General features: G+C 43.1%; 1 protein-coding gene across 2 annotated transcripts in view; it reads left to right on the plus strand.

Moving 5' to 3' along the window:
- The first annotated feature begins 358 nt into the window (after positions 1-358).
- Positions 359-19,192, plus strand: part of PLCB1 (phospholipase C beta 1) — a 331,414-nt gene continuing 312,580 nt past the window's right edge. For both annotated transcript variants that reach the window (XM_015620526.1, XM_015620527.1), the window contains exons 1-2: positions 359-457; positions 11,427-11,504. In XM_015620526.1, the coding sequence (XP_015476012.1) occupies positions 359-457; positions 11,427-11,504 (177 nt within the window). The remainder of the gene's footprint in view (positions 458-11,426; positions 11,505-19,192) is intronic.

Consider the following 19,192-nt stretch of genomic DNA (forward strand, 5'->3'; position numbering starts at 1 on the left):
GCCGAGCCTGGCGGGGCGGGAGGAGGAGCGGCGAGGAGGGGAGGGAGGGAGCGGAGCGGGCAGCGCCGCGGCTCCGTGCCCTGCGTGCGTGCGTGTGTGTGAGAGGAGCGGGCGGGCCGGCGGTATATAGAGGATGTGCCGCCGCATGGCTCGCCCCGGCCGCTGCCGCGCCAGCTCCTTGGGCCAGCGCCAGTGAAGCCTCTCGCCCTCGCCGCCCGGGCGGCCGCCTCCCTGCCCGCTCCAGGCGCCTGTGCCGGCCTCTCTCCCGGGTTTCCGGCGCCCCGGCGTCCCTCCTGCAGCGGCCGCTTCCCGCGGCTTCTCCGCGCCGGGGCAGAGCGGGCGCGTCCATGCGGTGCAGATGGCCGGGGCACAGCCAGGGGTGCACGCTCTGCAGCTCAAGCCCGTCTGCGTCTCCGAAACCCTCAAGAAAGGCGTCAAATTCGTCAAGTGGGACGATGTGAGTACCCCCCCGGGTGGCTTCCCCCGGCAGGGACGCGGCGGGGTTAGGGATCGATGGGGGTGGGAGGGCTCCGGGCCCTGCCCTGCTCGGTGCGGAGGGCAGGTGCGGGGCGGTGACAGAGGTGTCCCCGCCGTGTGCCGCCCGAGCCGAGCGGCGTGTGGAACCGGCGGCTGAATGCCGGGCAAACTTTCTCCGAGGGCTCTCCTGTCTAATTGCGCTTGGCCGCTGCGAGCTGTGTCGAGCTGGCTCCTTTCGCGAGCGTCTTCCTCTCCCGCCTCCCGTGTTTCAGTGTGCGTGTTGCCATCTCTGTCCTCGTAACATAGTTGTTTGAACCTGTTCTCTCGCTCCATCTCCCGTCTCCTCCTACCAGCCTCTCCTTCTGGCTCCTGCTCCTCTCGCTCTATCTCTCGTTCTGGTGGAGTTGTCAAGCTTTGGATGTGTTCTCCAAGGGCTTGTAGTTTGGTACCCTTGGTCACTCTTACTTCCTCTGCAGAAGGCACTCTTCTTTCTTGGCTCATTAGGGAATGAGCTCAACATCACTTTTGCTTTCCCCTTGCTGCTTCCCAAGCCTGTACGTTTGTATGGCCTCAGGTAGGACAGGAGTGCGATTTCCACTTCACCTTTTGTAGAGCAGCTGTTCGGCAGCTGGGATTTCTTTCTCGGCATGCTGGCTATAGCTGGGGCAGTTTTGGAGGAATGGGGAGCTAAAAGAGTTGCCTTGTTCAAAGCCTGCAGGGAAGGAAAGCGAGATGAGTCCTCTGCTAGCTTTTGCTCCAGTAGTACAACACTGGGGGTTTGTGTCTCAGTTGTGCATGGAGGAGCAGGTGCCCCAGAAAGTCTGTGAGTAGTGTCTGGAGGTACAGAGGCATTCCCAGACTCGAGCTGTGGTAGAGAATTAGTTGGGAAAGAAGATAGGCAGTCTGAATTGTTGAGATTGAGTTGTTTTCAGACCTCTTTTATTTTTGCTGTGAGCTTGGCTGTGCTAAAGACTTCCGCGGCAACAACTGGAGGGACAGCAGCAAGGGAGAAGGAGCAGTTTGTGTGCAAGCACTGTTCTTGGTTTGTCTCGCTTTTTTTGCCATTGCTTTCAGCCTGTCCAGCACCCAAATGTGAGCCTGACCTCTGCAAACCTGTGATAAACACTCTCAAGGGGAGAGAGAACATCAGAAACCAAACAACTTGTGGTGTGAAGTTTTATTTACAGTAATAAGCTAACACATTTTTAAAAGGCTCAGCAATCTGACCTTGTCCACAGCACCAAACAGTGGCTTGATACAGGTTCTTCATGTTCAGGAACTAGGCTTGAATGACTTGATGGAGAAAACGTTTTCTTTTGGTTGACATTTTCCTTAGGGTAGGAAAAGGCAGCCTTGTCATTGCAGTTATTGTTTTATTTTTGGTAAGCTACCAAGGAATTTCCGTGTGTATACGCAGAGGTCAAGTTCATGATGATTTGAGTCTCTGGACTGAAAGTCCAAGGCATCAGGCAACAGTTTAGATTATTAGAATGCTATTTCCCAAACAGTAATGGTATAGATGGAATTAAAAGATGAAGAGGTGTTCGCCATGCACAGTGGATGTTCACTGGATAACCTGTCTGTTGTGGGCTAGTTGGTAAAAAGATTTAAATTTGTAAACCTAAAAGCTGCAGTAACAAAACCATGGCTAAATTCTGGAGAAAGACCCTTTTTTTTTGGGTTAAAGGTGTTACTCAGCAGTACACAGGTGTTACCTGGAAGGAGTGATTGAATCGAGACCTGTTGTGTTTAGTAAGTGCTTTTATTGGCAGCCCTGTGAAAGTTGATGCCTATTTAGCCATGCTGTGATGAAGAATTCAAGCATTAACTCATTGTTGACTGTGCATTGTGTGTACATCTGTGGATTTCCCACCCCTCAACCCTCCTGTCTTGCCTATAGTGTTCTCAGCAGTGAGAAACCCCACAAAATCCAGAGTTTCAAGGGAAGGGAGTCTCTTCTGCCACTCTGGCTGTATGAAGGCATTCAGACAAATGCATGGTCAGTGGCTTTGAAAAGTATTTGCCATTGAGTAGCCATTAACCACTTTGGAGTTTTAGTTTTCTATGAAATTAGTCTGCTGGAGGGTTTTTTAAAAGGATGCTGATGAATGTGAGTCTGTGGCCTCTCAGATAAACAGGCTTGCACAAAGTCACTAGTGAAACAATAGGTTCTAATAAGAAGTAATAAACTATGATATGTAACTGTAAAACACGATTGACCCTAATGAGCACTTTGGTTCTGCTGTGCCACCAGGGCTCTTCAGAACAGCCAGGCTCACACACTGATGTTTATTATGCACAGTTTCTTTTCACAGTGTGAGAGTGGGAGTTCAGTTCTTGCACATCACCTGTGTGCTGGGGCAGCCTCTGTCCTCTCCTTGTTGTTCCCATCCCTGCTGTTTTAGGTTGCCGTTTAAAGACTATCCTACTGAGTTTCCTTTGCATTTTGTGAAGCAGAAGTGGTTGTTGTGAATTCTTATGACTTGTACCAAGTTGCAGCCCAAGGCAAAGTTTTTCTAGCTGAGCTTCAAACCACTGAGAATTTCAAAGTGGGAATGCTGGAGGCATTTAAACCAGGGCATGAGAGGCGTTTCAGGAATTTTGTGTTGTGTAGAGTAAGGTTTGTTACAGAAAGTGTTTGCCAGCTTTGAGAAGGACACTGTGGCAAGGTGCGCAGACCAGTCTGACAAAAGCTGTGGTGATGCAGACTTGAAAACCATTCCATGTATGGACTGCTCTTCCTGAGCCTCTCGTAGCTCTGTGCCTGATCAGTAACTGAAGTGCTGATAGCAGATGTGGTACTGATAATTCACATGAACCCCGCTCTGAGGAGGAGCACCCAAATCTGCTACATATCTCCCATGGGCCTCAGCCGGTGCCTGCTGCCCCTGTGCTGTGGGGATGATCCAGCTGCAAAGAGAAATGCTGTGCCTGAGCTTGGTGAGGTGGGGAGGAGGTCACATCAGCCACTCCAGATCACAGGCAGGTGGAAGGCTTGGAGTTGCATTTCCTCTGCAGACCATCTTCAGTTTCTAAATTGAAAAAAAAATATTAGGATCAATTAAGAAGTTCTGGCTTTGCAAGACAAGTCACTCTTTCATGCCTTGGGATTGGATGTAATACTGCTCCAACCATCCAGTGCCTAATACACTGTTCACAAATTCCATTTGAGATCAGGGTGCAAAGCACTGAAGTCAAACAGATCATCGCTGTCCTGTAACTCTGCTTTTCCTCACACTGTTGCTGTTGTGTTCTGTAACAATATTGCAGGTCAGGAAGCAAAGTTTAGAATGATCTGTTGCTCTTGGTGTGTAGCTCTGGATTCACAAGGCACTGAGCAGAAATAGCTGCTCTTATTAGCTATGGAAGATAAATGTGGCTGGTTGCTTCTTTTTTGTGGCTGCATCCATGTGTGTGCCTGGTTCAGACAGCAGCTGGCTGAGCACTTGCTTCCTCAAGTTGTTTCTAGAGTTGAGCCTCTGTAGCTGCTTCTCCCTGACTGCTGGGAGAGACTCTGAGTCTCCTGACTGCTGCTCTGGCTTTAAACAGCTTTGTTCTTGTATTCCTAGAGAGAAATGAGAGAGGGGGAAGGCTTGGGAAGAACTGGCTTGATGCCCTCTGCTGTGGTGATACCCAGGTTACAGCAGCTTTTCCTCGTGAGAGGTTAAAATGGTTTGATAAATAAATGTAATTAAGTTAACAGGTCAAATTTTTTTGATAAGGGGTTAAGCTTAATGTAGCAGAATGTGTTGCTAGGCTGAGAAAGGTAAGGAGACTTGAATATAAAGAGCCATTTCTCCCAGGAATTATCTGTCTTGAGGGCTGAAATCTGCCCTGGCTGACTTCTTTTCTTGTTTTTGTCTGGCCTGTAGTGGGAACAAGATAGGCATAACTGAGACTTTAAGTAGCTCAACAGCCAGAGCACAGCTGAGCTGATATTTTCTGAGAGCTGTAATTGGCACGCTGTAGCAACTTAATATGATGGTGTATGTTCAAAAATAGGTTTGTTTTCATTTCTTGCTTAAAGGCTTTCTTATCTTCCCTAGTGATAATATGTACTTTGCATAAAGATTTTGACTGATCTCTCTGTGGCTCACACTATTTACTTTCACTTTTAAGTTAACTATATTGCTAAGGTGAATTCTACCTAAATTGGGGGCCAGGATTCCAATTTTCTAGCCATATATTTATTTTTTTTTCCTAAGCATTGCATTACTGCAGCAAACCTGCCAGGTAGCATTGCTTAGTGACTACAGAACTTCCCATGTGAGCAGCAAAATAGAACCCAGGTCTTTTAAGTTTTTTTTTAATGCCTTTCTCTTAGAGCACTTTGTGCTTAATAAAGCATTTTTGAGCTCAGAGTGAATGCTCTAGAAATTTTCAGTCTTCTTTATCTGTTGAGAATGTTTTAAAGAAGATTATCAAGAGTATCCCCTTTAACCTTACAAGTAAACATAACATCAGAGCATCTTTATTATGGATAAGCTGAGATAAAACAAATAAACAACTTGGAATTTTTCAGAAGTTATTTTAAGTAACTTTTTATTCCCCCCTGCCTTTTTTGTTTGTTTTTAAACTGTGCACAAACCTGCCACTCCAGTACATTAGCGAGGACATGAAAAATGAGCAACCATTGTTCTGTGTGTATAAAACTAAAACAATAAGCTGAAGAGTTTATTTTTTTGTGAGCACTTTCAGTCTGGAGCAAAGAGGTCAAATCGGACATTTTAGAGTTTTTGTTGTTTCTTCTTGGTTGCTGATCTTTATGTAGTAAACAAATGTCAGCTCTGGGCTATTTAAAAGTATTTTATCTAAATGAGTGTAAGTTGTGGTTTTTGGTATTTTGCAACACAGGAGAATGAGTTTACAATTTTTAGGAGTTAATATTTAGTAAATGGGAAAGCCTGAACTTGGTTAACTCAGTTGGAAAGCTCTTTCTAACTTAAGTGTGGTGGGAAAATAAGATTTGGGTCTGCTGAAGATTGGTTAGATGCCTGCCTGGGAAGATCTGATGTTCAAGTCATAGATAACATCTCTGTTAGTGGAGTTTTGGAGCCCTTTGGAGTATTGGTAGATAGATGGGAAAATGAAAACCAGAAAACAACTTGTAAAATAAATGAGCATTCTTTGGGAAAGCGAAGTTAACTGTGAGTTTGGGTTGTGCACTGTGTGGTTTCTTTGGTATTTGACTACTCAGTACTGTTTTGATTTTTTTGACAAAACCTGGAGTGCAATAGTTAACACACAATTAACTATTGCAGTTGTTGATCTGTTATAAATTGCTTCATATGCACTTATTAATTTATTTTCATGTGGCCCATTAAATGACAAAATGTTTCCAGTTGTACTTTTGCAGCTGCAAAGAAAGACCAACATTAAAAATCTCCTATTTTTTAATCTGTGACTAGATACATTGGACATAATTTTTAATCTGTGACTAGATACATTGGACCTAATTTTTGCCTGTGGTGCCATACTGTTGGATGTTCAGGATGCCTCCACAGTGGTTTTGGATGAGTTTGAGCTCTGCACCTCTGAAATTGAGAAAATGAAATGTAATTCCAGTGTTCTCTCAAAATCAGAATGAAGCTGATGAGCAGATTGGTTTAAGTTATATTCTTAGCATCACCCAAGAGTTCCCTGGCCATGGTCAAAATCTTCCTGGTTGGCATTTCACTGCCTTTGTTCTAAAGTTCTCCCTTTTTTCTGACTTTCTTGACTGTTTAGCTTGCAGCATTTAAGGACTCATGCAAACAAATGCAGTAGGAGGATCATTAGCTTGAGTGTGAGGATATCCTGACAAATGGGTTGGGGTAGGACAGACTTCTGAGAAATCCCACTCAAGGAAAATCTTTGCAACTTGCAGTCTTTGATCAGCAGAATGATGATTTCTGTCCTGTGGTGCCATCACTAAAGTTTCTCCGGGGTTTAACAACCCTAATAGTGAAGGATATCTTCTTGCATGTCCTCATTGAACAAGTGGAATTTCATTTTACAGTTCTGTGAGATCAATTCCAGTTTTGATTTTTTTTTTTTGTCCTTCCAGCACTCGTTTCACCTTCCCCAACACTTTCCTCTTGCAACCTGTTCATTTGCAGTAGACTTGGTTCTCTGCCCTCAGTAAAGCACCTTTACCCTTCCAGATTATTTCAGGGGTGGGAACTTTATCCCTTTCACTTGTAAATTCAGCTGTGAGCCTGAAGAAGTTCGTAGTTCTGATTGGATAATCCTATTTAGTTCCAGGCTGAGTACACTCAGTGTGTTATGGAATTGACAGCTCATGTGTCTGCTGGCCCTGTGGAAATGGGAGTTCTGCTATCCCTTCTCCTTTGCTCCTTCTCTGCTTCCCACAGGCCTGGAATCCACCTGGTTTGTGGGGTGGCAAGAGAGCCTTTTTAGGAACTGTCCCCACAACTTACACCTTGGCTCAACCAAATTTTAGGCCCTTGGCCAGAGTGAAAGCCATGTTCAAGCACGTTTTGCCTCTGGCAGAAAGAGTCCATATTTCTTGGCTTCGTGTTTCAAAGCAGTTTGGCAGAAATTTTCCACAAGATTCAAACAAGTGAAATAATGATGTATAAAAGTTTTCAGGTTGTATTTGGTGATGTTCAATGTCTCTGAAGATCTGAGGCAAACCCAGGAAAGCACAGTCAGCCTTGATAAGGCAGTGTCATGAGCCCTATCTGTTAGAAGAACTGAGGACAGAGGCTGCTTTGCTTTTCTTTTGAAAATCTGTTGATGGGAATTTTGACTGCAGAAATTTCTAAGAAACATCATCATTATCAATATGTGATTTATTAAAACAAAAGCTCTTCTGGCTCATGATCATGGAGTGAAAGATTTCCTCTTGTACACAGCCAGGTCATGGTGGTGCTCTGATATATATGGTCAGAAAAGAGCTAAACCAAAGTTTTCACCTTTTTCACTGATTGTATGATGATCTTTATTGGTCAGCAATAATGGAATGGAGGTGACACTTTGCTCACAGGTGTTACATGTAGCCTGAGGGACCCACTCTTAAAATCAGACCTTGAAGCAGTTACCTGGCAGTCATTTAATTGTGGGTTTGTCCATTGATCCTCTGTGCTTGTGTTCTGCTGGGCCTGGCTGGTAAAGATCCCAAAGCTCTTTGTGGCACTTGCTGGGCATAAAGTTGAAACCTCTCTATTTAAAAGTATAAACCAAAGAATAGTGCTAATGCAGGATCTGAGGTTGGACAGCCAATTAGGAGGCAACTTAATGGAGTAAGTATAGAACAGCCACATTACCCATCTGAGGCTGTGGAATTGGAGCGAAGTAGAGTATTGGCCCTAAGTCAGCAAATGAAAAGGTGGAGGACTTTTAAAGGTGAAATTAAAAGCCCTTCAAGAAAATTATTTTCTTAAGCTGAGACCAATGTGATACACAGCACATTGGGGCTGCCAGAATAGGGCCACTCTTTATTTCAAGGAATTTGCAGGAGCAGTCTCTTGGAAACCAGGCCAGTACTTGGCATCAGCACCCACAGGTGGCATTTATACAGCCTGATAACCCACAGTCACTTGCACCATTGACTGGGACACTCTCCCTTTCTTTTTCCTCTGTCCCTTCTGGTCACAGCTGATTTTTGCCTTGGTCATCTTCTCCTCTACCTTTATCTGCTTGGAAGTGTCCCAGGAATCCGGCCTGCTGCTCAAACAGCTGCTTGATTTGTTGTTATCCACAGGAATGGATATAGGCTGCTCTCCTTCTACACATTTAAATGTGTTTATTTCCAAACCTTTCAGCTTAAGAGATGGGCAACACATTTTTGTTTTCTGGTTTATTCTCACTTTTGGATCTGAGTGGGTTAGGGGAGATATGAATATCTGCCCCTGATCTGTTTGTCCTTGAAATTTTGTTTATTTTATTTTCCTCCTCCTCTATTGTGTTCTGTCCATAACTCTCTTCTTCAGAATTGTGTGTGGTTGGTCAATCTGTTCAGGAGAGTTATGAGGTCAGCTCTTTGGGTGAGGAAATTGAATTAATGGACTTCAGGATACTCATATAAATGACTGCAGGTGTGTCTTATGGATCATAAACCACAGCCATTCCCTTGTAGCACAATAATGTTTGTAAATAAATGTACCAGACCATTGTTGGTTGAAGCAAATACCAATTTCAGAGCCTTGAACTGCTGCTTCTCTTGAATGTGTATTGCAAAAGGAGTTTTGCAGGGGTCTTTTTAATTGCTTCCTGCCTTGCAGAGTAGTATAAAAGCAGGAGACCTGTCCCAGGTGACAGAGGATTCTGCTTTACTCTGGAGTGGGGAAAGACTTGCAGAACTAACTCAGTTTCTGTTCTTCCACACCCAGAACTGAGTGTGGCATTTGATGTCAGGGATTTACAAGAGTGATAATTAACTTGTATAACATATAAAGCGTTATGCACATGGCTTTTATTGCTGCTGGCTGTGTGGAAGAGTTCCTAAGACACGTGTTGCACAAATCCACGTGCAAAGTTATTCTCAGATCCTGTGTGACCGTGCGGGGTTCTCATGTTCATCAGCACATTAATTGCGCTGTGCCTGATGTCAGAGTAGTAGAGATAATTAAAACAAAACCAACCAAACAAAAGCCCCAGTACAACCAAACAGCTTTCTGGAACAGAGATTCCCAGACTAAGACTCATCCTGTCAAGATAAAGTTTCCCTTAGGCCACCCGATAGATATTGAAAGCTCTTTCCCTTCTTCCCTGGCATTCTTGAGTCTGATTTTAGTCAACATTTTACAGCCCACATCTACAAAAGTATTACTCTGATAGCTGTGTGTCATCAAACACACTTGGGTTTGAAGCAACTGATTTGAAATGATGAACCAGCAAAATTAGTTAATCCTAGACATAATTGCTTTGTGTCTGCTTCCCATCACTTCCTTCTCTTTCCCCCGAGGTTCCTTTCATCTCACCCAAAGACAGGAGGACACCTTGTCTTTATCTTTCATCATTTTATATTTTCATGCACAGGCTGCACATGACACAACAAAATAAACTAAAAAAGGAGAGTAATGTCTCCAGAGCAGGGATTTTTTTTTTTCTTTTTGAGTGGTGGAGGCCTAAGAAACCTTTTGTAGGTGCTTGTGGGTATAGAAAGATTTCTTCAGGACCTGATATATTTTAAAACCAAATTTGCATGTCACATCAAACTCTCAGGTGTACATAGAGTATGTCAGAAGCTAGGGAGAAATTATGGGGGGGATAACATTGTACAAATTCTGCATGTTCCCTTAGGGAGGGGCAGTGTTTTAATGGAGGGTCGGTTGTGCTTTGTGACAGAGCTCTGGGTCCACCTGGGACATTCCTATGGCACTGGCACTGCCACACTTGTTCCCAGCCCCTGAAAAGTCCTGTGGCACCATTTCAGTGTCAGTGCAAATCCAAAGCCTGCATCTTCCAGTTATAAAAAGGCCTTCTACGCTCATTGAAGGGTTTGAGCTTGTATTTCCTCTTAGTGTAGAACTTGCCCTTCAATCTGCATTTCTCTTGTGCTGAGATAAAAATGTGCTTGATGCCATTTTATTCTTTCACCTTGTTGTCCAGTAGGCTCCTGGCTGTTTCTGGGCCTGCCACTGAGCTGCCCTGGCTCTCAGTTTTTGGAGCTGGAAACAGTTCAACTTCCCTATTTCAGGAATGCCCATTGCTGGGAGTTTAGTGCTGTGGCACAAAGTATTGTACTGGTGACATGATATAGACAAGTGTTCTTGCATCAGAAATGACACTTGGAGGAGTTTAGTTTCATTTATTTATAATAGTGTCACTTCCATCAACTTATTTTGTGCTTATGCTTTGCACTTAAATATATTTGATTTAAATTTGAAACTATTACAGCCCATTTTTTTTCCTCAAAGCAATCTAGACTGACCTCACATGCTACTACTTTGGAAATAGGTGAATGTTAAAGCTGTAAAATACCTGCAGAACCTCAACAGAAATATAAAACCTCTCTGAGGAGGAGCTGTGTCTTCAGCCTGGGTTTCTGGGGAGCTGAGGCTTAGGTAATTTTTCTGTACCCTTGTCTTTTTCCTTTCTGTGCCCCTTCCATAACTTCTTAATTGAGTGTGAAAAACGGGTAGCGGTCTTGAGACAGCAGTATCTTTACAGATGTAATGAAAAATAGAAGAGAAAGAGAAGAAACCCTACTAGGAGCAGGCTGCACTGATGTCAGTTATTGTTAGGCACCAGGGAGCCCTGATGTGAGAGATGTGATGAACTCCCACCTGTGGAAAAAGCTCAGTTTAAAGCTTGTGTCTCCTGAGTCAGGTAGTGCTGTCAGTCAGAAGACATGAATTCGTAGGTAACAAGGCTGCCTTGCTCAGTGTACTTAGAAATGGGTCTGTTTTTAAATGACCTGAGACTAGACAGGTTTTCAACCACTTTGAAAGTGAGGTGGGATATAGATATATTCCCATGACTAAAATTTTCATGGTTTGATTAAAAAAAAGATGAATTTTAGCAGAATGTTATTGATAAAAGTCTTAAGGTAAAGAATGCTGTTCCGTGTTTTCTAGGAAAATTCAGACTTTGTAAAAGTAAATTTTTTAGGTATTTAGTGTTGGTGTGTGAAGGTGCAGTCAGATCAAGGTGTGGGCAGTGGGCACCAAACGACAATGCTTTACTGTGTGGGCTCTGGTTTAACATTCAGGGGTTTATGCCTGTTTAACTTCATCTTCTTCCAACTTTTCTGGGTTAACTCTGCATGTTGGCAAGCCTGGAGTTATTAGGTGCTGTCTCCACAGCAATGGAAATACATTATGTCAGGAAAATGGAGATGAGGCAGGTGATACTAAATTCTTTCAGTGACATCTTGCTAGTGATACCTTCAGGGTAATTTCTAGATGTTGCAATTCATTAATACGGATGGCAAAGCAGCTTGTGCATAATTATGTGTTCTGTGTGCTGACATGGATTTTTTTTGTTTGTCCTTTCTCTGCCAGGACTCCACTGTTGTGACTCCAATTATCCTCAGAACAGACCCACAGGGATTTTTCTTCTACTGGACAGATCAAAATAAGGTAAGAGAATAGCTTCCAGCTCCAGAATGGTTCTTCCTTTTCTCTGTGGTGATGTGTGCAGTCCTGGCACAGCAGACAAGCATTTTATCAGCATATCTTCCTCTGCTCTTGTGGAGAGCAAAGACAGTGGGCCTGTGGCTCATCCCTGCTGCACAAAACTTGGAGATGGCTGGAAGATTTGGTAAATTCCAGCCATGCTAATGCTGGGATGCCTGGTGAGGTGTGTAATTGTCCTGGCAAGGACAGGAAGGATCCATTTGGGAAGCTGTTGTTGTTGATAGTTGGTTTCTCTTGCCTTCTGCACATTGAGGATTTTGTCTGTGGTGCATGACAGGCCCAGAATTTGCAGAGGCCATAGCTCTCTTTGAAATCTTTCTCCTTAATAACCACGTGCTCCATGGCCATGCCTGATGGGCCACATCACCAAGTTCTTCCTAATCCTCACTGGCCACTTTCAAAAACATTCCGGTGTGCTGAGCTCACTCCCGTGGCTGGGGAGCAGTTGGGAAAGCTCATGGCCTGATTCATCACTGCCTGCTCCAGTTTCACATCCATGTCACCCCTCAGAGCCACCACTGCCCTGTTCCCAGCTGCTGGAGGCTGGAAACTCAAGGAAATGCAGGCAAAGCACCCTGAGCACTTGGGTACAGTTTGTTTCATACACAAGTTTGTAATAGAAAATTAGTGCTGCAATTGTTATTGTAAAACTCTGTATCGAAACTGGGGACTGAATGAGTTTCTCCTCCTTATACAGATGAATTTTCAAGTTCTTATCAAGCAAATGCTTGTACTGGCTCCCTGTTGAAAATGGTGTTGAACTTGGTAGTGCTTGAGCTTTGGCCTTGTTATGAGTATCTGCCAAAAAAACTGAATGTGTGCTTGTAGCATTCTGGCTGCAGAAACCTGGCTTACCTGTTGTATAGCTATTTTTTAGGAGTTCTTGTTGATTTGATGTTTAGATACCAGGACAAAAATAGCTTGAGGAGATAACAACCACAAAATGTGCAATTTGCTATTATATTAGGTCGTGTTTATCTTCTGTGTTTGCTTTTGAGAGGAGACGGAGCACGGTGTTGAGTGATTATATTTGTAAATCATATCATGGAGTTTATAATGAAAATCTTGTCTTTGTCTGTGCAAGGTTGTGGTGGGTAATAGAGAGTTCATCTGTTGACAGTGCAGAGTTGTTTTAAATTACTGCCCAGAGCAGCCAAGTGAGTGCCCTCAGAAGCTGAAGGCTGTGGCTGATTTACACTGACCCAGTGGCTGTGCCAGGACACAGTGCAGCCTTTTGGCTTGTTCCTTCCCTTGCATAAACTAATTGTATAGGCTAAAAAATAACGATGAACTTTGTAAGAATAAGTGGAAACCCAGAGTTGATTGGAGAGTTTATTTCACTTTTAATATGTTTGGCACTAAGACCTCCTTCAGTTTCCTACTGTTGTCTGTAAAAACAATGTCTTGAAGCAATTCTGTGAAGAATAGCTATTTATAGAATTGTTGTTCTCATATTCGTGAAAAAATGTATTTATAATGCTCAGGGCATTTTTTTAAAGGTTGGGTATTTATACAAGAGCTTTAAGTGTCAGTTTGATTTTTAAACTTGCAAATCAAGACTCTGTAAAGAACAAGTGAGATTTTTTTTTCTGGTTAATAATTCATGACAACTAGGTGAAGTTTATTTCTAAACACCATCCTAGCTGTGCCTATTTAAAGAAAGTAAATTTATATCTACTGGGGTGCTGATAGTGCAGGGACCGGAAAGGAAGTGCCATTTTCTGCTTTTACAGATTATTTGGGTTCACGTCGATTGTGAAATTGCAAATACATGGGAAAAAAAAAGGAGGTTATATAGGATATTCTCTTTCATTTCCTTCTCTTTGTGTGAAGTGATCCTGTGATGATAGTGGAACTATGTGAAGAAATATGAAGACAATACAACCTCTGTGTGATCACTTTCTCTTTTTTCCCTGGGTTATTTTTTTTTTAAGCAATTGCTTTTGTCACAAGCAAGGCCTGCTATTTTCTGTGTGTGCAAAGATAAGCCTTGCTAAACAAAGTGATGAAGTGGGAGAAACCTGCTGCCAGCTTCCTTGATCAGGCACGTTTTTCTGGGAGCTGACTAGGGAAGGTGTGGAGATGAGGCCTGAGCAGCATTCACCTCTCAAGCCATTTCTGCATCCTGTTTTCCAGACACTGTGTGAAACAGTAAATCACTGCCTGGATAATGGTGTGCTGCTTAAAACAGGAATCTGCCTCCTTTGCTTGTTGTTGCCTTATCAGTAAAGTTACAAAAAAAATTGCATGAATCACTGGGAGGGAAAACCAAAACAAACAGAAAACCACTCCCCTGTGCTATATTTTTATGTAGCTCAGAGAACTGGTGGTTGCAGCCCTGCAGCTCTCCCTAACTCGTTGGCTGCTTCTGGCATTGTTTTCTCGTTCCCTTTTCTGTTTCTTTAATGTTGCAGGGAAAGGCCAATGATGTGCAGTGTCTGCTGTCTAGCAGTGGGTCTGGAGAGTCTTTGAGGTTGCTGTTGGTGCAGTCAGAGCCCAAAGCTGTGGTGAAGATGCCTGTGGAGAGCAGCCCTCCCTCAGTGTCACTGACCCCATCTTGTAGCTGGCCATGGGCCGCTGATGCTCGCAGGGTTTGCAGTGTGGTCACTGAGCCTGGGAAATGCTGCAGCTGAGCAGATCAAGGTCCAAAAGGCTGCTGATGGTCAAGTTATGTACATGACCAGTGTGCACTGCTCACCTGCTTTCCCTTGCAGCTTTCTGATAAATAAGTTAGTACCACTTTCCAGTTGAGTCTCGGGAGCTGTGTGTTCCTCATAAACAATCCAAGATCTGTAGTTTCAGCCCCATAGAGATCCTTTCCACTGAAGAATATGTTGCCTGCGAAAGACAATTTCAGTTGGGTGGCAATTTTTGTGATGTGAAGGTCTGTTAAATAATTTCACTTCAGCTCCAGTCTTGCAGTTAGGTAAGACCCATGTGGTATTGTGCATTTTGACACGCTCGCTGTGTTTGCATATTTCAGCTTACACTGCTGTCATCAGTAAGGGAAATCCTCCAAAATCAAGGCATCCATAGCATTTCCCTATTTCCTGCTAACAGCAAGAACATTTGATACCTTTTGTTTTGAACAGATGGCAGGACAGCTTTCTGATGTTAATTGTATTTTCAAGTATGAAATTCTTTTGTTGCTGAAGATTCTGGAATATTTTCTTCATCTGTCTGCAGAGTGCTGGCTGATTCCATATTATTACTTGACTGATTCTCAACATGTGCTTTAAAAAGAAAAATTAATTAATGTGACAAGCTTATGTCTGTTACTGATCTTATTGTTTAGGTAATGTTTCTTAACTACAGCAAATCCAGACAATATTCATTGTGGCGTTGTGTTTTTATGACCTGACTAAAACATAACTCAATGTCTTGATGCTTTTTTTTCTTAAACGTGTAATGCCATTTCTTCCATTTTTTCTTATTCTAGTCATGAGCATGGAAGAAAGAGAAATCAAAATTTAACCAGGTGAAGAGAGTCTGCTAGAGTAAAAAGGAGTGATAATCAAAAGCATTTCTCAGGAGATGAGCAGAGGCTGGAAGCGTTTGGTGTGTTTAGCCCAGCTAGCAAAGCAGAGCTAGACAAAGACTGATTTCTGTCTATGGATAAATATATTAATGGATGCATAGGCAGACTAGGAGAAGAAAAAGCTATTGTCAGGCAGTTTGTGTGTTATTACTCCTGCATCCTTTGTCTGGAAGTTGTTATGCAATCAAAAGGATGTTGGGAGAAGGCACTTAGCCATTGACTCTGAAATTGTGCAAGAAAAGGAGGGAAGCAGCTAATTGCGTTTGTGGTGGATCCATTTAGAGGTTTAAAAGTATGAGGTTAATATGCTGTTCTCTCTCTCACTATCACATACTGATTTATTCCCCTTTATTTTAAAAGCTGGGCAACTGCAGTTGGCAGCACGCTGAAAACACAAAAGATGCAGACCCAGTCTCACCCCCTTGCACCACAAAAAGAGATTTAACAGTCTGTGTTGTGAAACTCAACATAAGTGCCCAGTTCCTGGGAGTCAGCAGCAATTTCTGATGCCTGTTGTAAACAGATGATGATCTTGTTTGTCCAAAGGAAGTGTTTGTTGAGAAGCTACCGTGAGTGCTGATGCTCTGTGGGAGGGGATGTGAGGCTGGAGCTTCCCTCCTCAGCCCAGCCAAGGGCTTTAGCTGCAGGGAGATCCAGCTTCAGGGTGTACATGGCACCATTCCTACCTCAAAATTTTAAGTGTATTTGAGGGAAAATGGAGTGGTGAAGCCACAAAAATATCCCAGGCAGCCATTCCTGACAGGCTGATGGTATCCTCAAGGCAGAGAGACTCAATCTGCACAGTTTTTTTTTTTAGTTTTTAAGGGAAAAAGCGGGGTAGTTTCTCCTCTAACAGGAGCAGGCCTGTTTTTATGTGTGAACATCACTGGCAGAGCTGGTGGCAGCACACTGCAGCTCTGGATGTGAGCTTGATACAAGAGCCAGAGCAGCAATCCTGTGCCTGGAGCTGGAGCTCTCCTCTGCCATGAGGGTGCATGAAGTGGTTCCTTATGATAAAGGATGAGAGGATTTTTGACTTGGAAGGTTCTCTCCCATCTTGTGTCCTGATGTGATCCCTTTGAGCCTGAAGACCCAGCACAGATGACAGAGGGAGTGTGGGAAGTGAAGCCTGGGGGCTGTAGGTAGGATTCAGGAAGATTAGGTTTGGCTTCAGCATGTTTGTAAATTCTGTGGCAATCCCATTGCCCTCATCCAAATGGAAGATGATGTGGCATTTTTCCAGCTCTGGGGGATTTTGCCTGTTACGTAAGAGTTCCTTTGTGTCTCTTTTGAAGTGGGGCTTTAAAACAATTGGATCAGTATTTGTGTTGCCCTGTGGGTCAAAAATGTTTACATTATGTCTATATATGCTTTATAGTACATTTGAGAAGCACACAAGAAAGACTGGAATTAATATATCAATATTTAAAATATGCCTAATAATTTAATGAGAATGGAATATTTGCTAGAACCAGGCTTAAAAATACCTGCTCCAAATCTCAACTGTTTGGCTTAATTTATTCAAGAGCAAGGTTACTCAGTCATGCATCTCAGAGCTGAAAACATGCAAGGAGTGCATCATTAAACATGTATTCACACTTCTCTCTGGCATGTAAGTAGAAAAAAAGCTAAATAACTTAAACCCTAAAAAAAACTTGAGATTGGAAATGCGATTGAATGAGAGAAAAATAATGCACGTGTCCTTCTAAAAGGGTGTTTTAATGTGTGCAGGGAAAAGCTCACATTTTTTGCTCATTCTTGTAGCATCCTTAGCATTTCAGCAATCGCCTATAAGTTCTGTAATTCTGTTTCATGATGAGTATTGGATACATGGGCTTCTATCATCTTTTGCCACATGAGCAGATTTGCTTTTGCTTCAGCTATAGAAGACAGGAGTTGGAATTACTTGGGTACATGTCCTGGCATTCTATCAGGCATGGACAAGACTTGTGGAGGGTTTTTTTGTTGTTGCTTTTTTATTTTATTCTGCATGAGGTGCCTTGTGTTCTCAGTGCTCTCCTACTTCAGAGGCTTTTCCATGGACTTCTGCAAAAACAAAAAACACTCTAATTTGCACCTGCACGTTCTCCAGTGTCAGATGGGAACAAGGGGTAATAATACTGAAACTGGGCAAGTTTTCTATCCATTGGACACGTCTGATATCGGATTGTAATTCTACTGAAGAGAGAGGAAAATGGATTAATGAATGGTGTTGCTCTAAACTTGCCCTATTCCTGCATGTGTGAGCTGAGTACAAAGCTGGGGAGTGGATTTGCCCTGATTTTTGAGAGCAGGGATGGCTTCTTGTTGTTTTCAGTCAGAAATGTAAGGAATAAGGGGTCTCAGGCTCTGGACAGCAGAGATGGTTCTGTGGTGTTCTTGCTAATACTTCCATTGGGAATCTGGATGAAGACTTCCCTGGGACAAGGTGTGGTGATATGAGGTTTTGCTTCCTAATGATGCTGGAAATTGGGAGTGAGCCTGAAGCAGACAGTGAAATAGTAGTGGTGGCACAGCAAATAATCTGGGTTTTTCAGTCTTTGATTCATGGATTTGAGGTGTGACATCAGGAGGCACCATGGTGGCATGAAGAACTTGAGAACTGCTCGTGTTTTTTCCCCAACAATTTAAAAATCGGCATGTGAGCGGAATGAAAGAGGACAGGGAAAGTGGTAGGGAATTGCCACAGACAGTCAAAATGGGAGGAAATATTTCATGGAGGTCAGCTTCCCATCAGGCTGCTGATTTAAAGGAAATCCCTCTGCTTTCAAAACATGGAAATTGTTCAAGGCCCATTAGGGAAATGGTACTACATCAAACACAGATCTCTAAGCATTTCCTACTGCTAAATATCTCCCTTCTTGTGAGGGAGGCAGGAATAGAAAATGAGGTGTTGGGTTTAATCCACAGCACAGGTCCAGTTGCTGAAGTGAGGAAACCAAAGAAGCTCAGAAAGGGAGGATGACTCTGGAGTCAACCAAATTTGTCCTGCTGAGGTCTCGGGCCCTGAGAACAATCCTAACATTTTATTTCATGTGAGAATGTTATCCTTGCTGTCTTTTGAACATGGGTTGTGACTTTCCTATGAAGATGAGATGGTGGGTTGTAATTTGTTTAAAAGGACTGAGACTTTGTAAGCTCTGGCTGTAGATGTAAAATGTTACAAAAATTGGAAACTTGAATTTCTATGCTGGAGATTTGTATGATCTGTCTGCTGGAGACAATTTTGCTGTTACAATTTTCAATTTAAATAGCTCAGTAAAATTGCCCAAGTTGACCAACATCCCCTAAAGTGCCTTCCTGGGCTGGTGTCTGCTTTCTAGCTGAGCAACACTTGCACTACATGGAGCCCCTGGTGTCATAAGCCAGCCTGCAGCCTCTTTTTTTTGCATCCTTAATTAAAAAAAGCCTCTTGTGTTCATGCCTGCAGCTTGTACATCGATTTTGTTGAATGTGCAGCATCAGCTTTGCTGACTGACCTATTATTAGCATAGTTCAAAAATTGGCTCCTAGCACATCGGCTTTCCTGATCTTTGGAAGGATAGCTGACCTCCTGGTGTGCCTGTTGGATTGACTGCTCTGTAATGCTTCACATCCTGGCTGTTTCCTCTCCCTATTTCAGGGTTTTTGGGTTTTTTTTTTTTTGTGTGGGTTTTTTTTTCAGCTGTGTAAGAGAGTGCACCAGAAATAACAATCTTTAAAATAAGATATATTCTGTCTCCATACATGTGATCTTCCTGTGTGAACATATGCACTCCCCTGCTAATCAGTGCTATGGGATAAATGTGTTAGAAATTTGGGCTTTTTTTTTCTTATTTGAGAATTTGGAAGATGCTCTTGAAATACAAGTGAGTGGCAATAAATGACAGTTTTGCACTAATCCTTGCCTTTATTTAGCTTAAGGCTTTTATCACTAAAAATATAGACTTGACCCTGCTTCCCTCTCCTGCCTGCTCCTACCACTCTGGCATTTTACACACTCTGCACACTTGCAGCTGGCGTCACACAGGGCAGAAATGCCCCTGGCCTGGATGTTCAGTGGTACCCAAGTGCTCCATTGTACCAGACTGCCTTCCCTTTTGGTTTGGAGTTA

The sequence above is a fragment of the Parus major genome, chromosome 3 (genome assembly GCF_001522545.3).
Source record: "Parus major isolate Abel chromosome 3, Parus_major1.1, whole genome shotgun sequence".
In the NCBI taxonomy this organism is placed as follows: Eukaryota; Metazoa; Chordata; class Aves; order Passeriformes; family Paridae; genus Parus; species Parus major.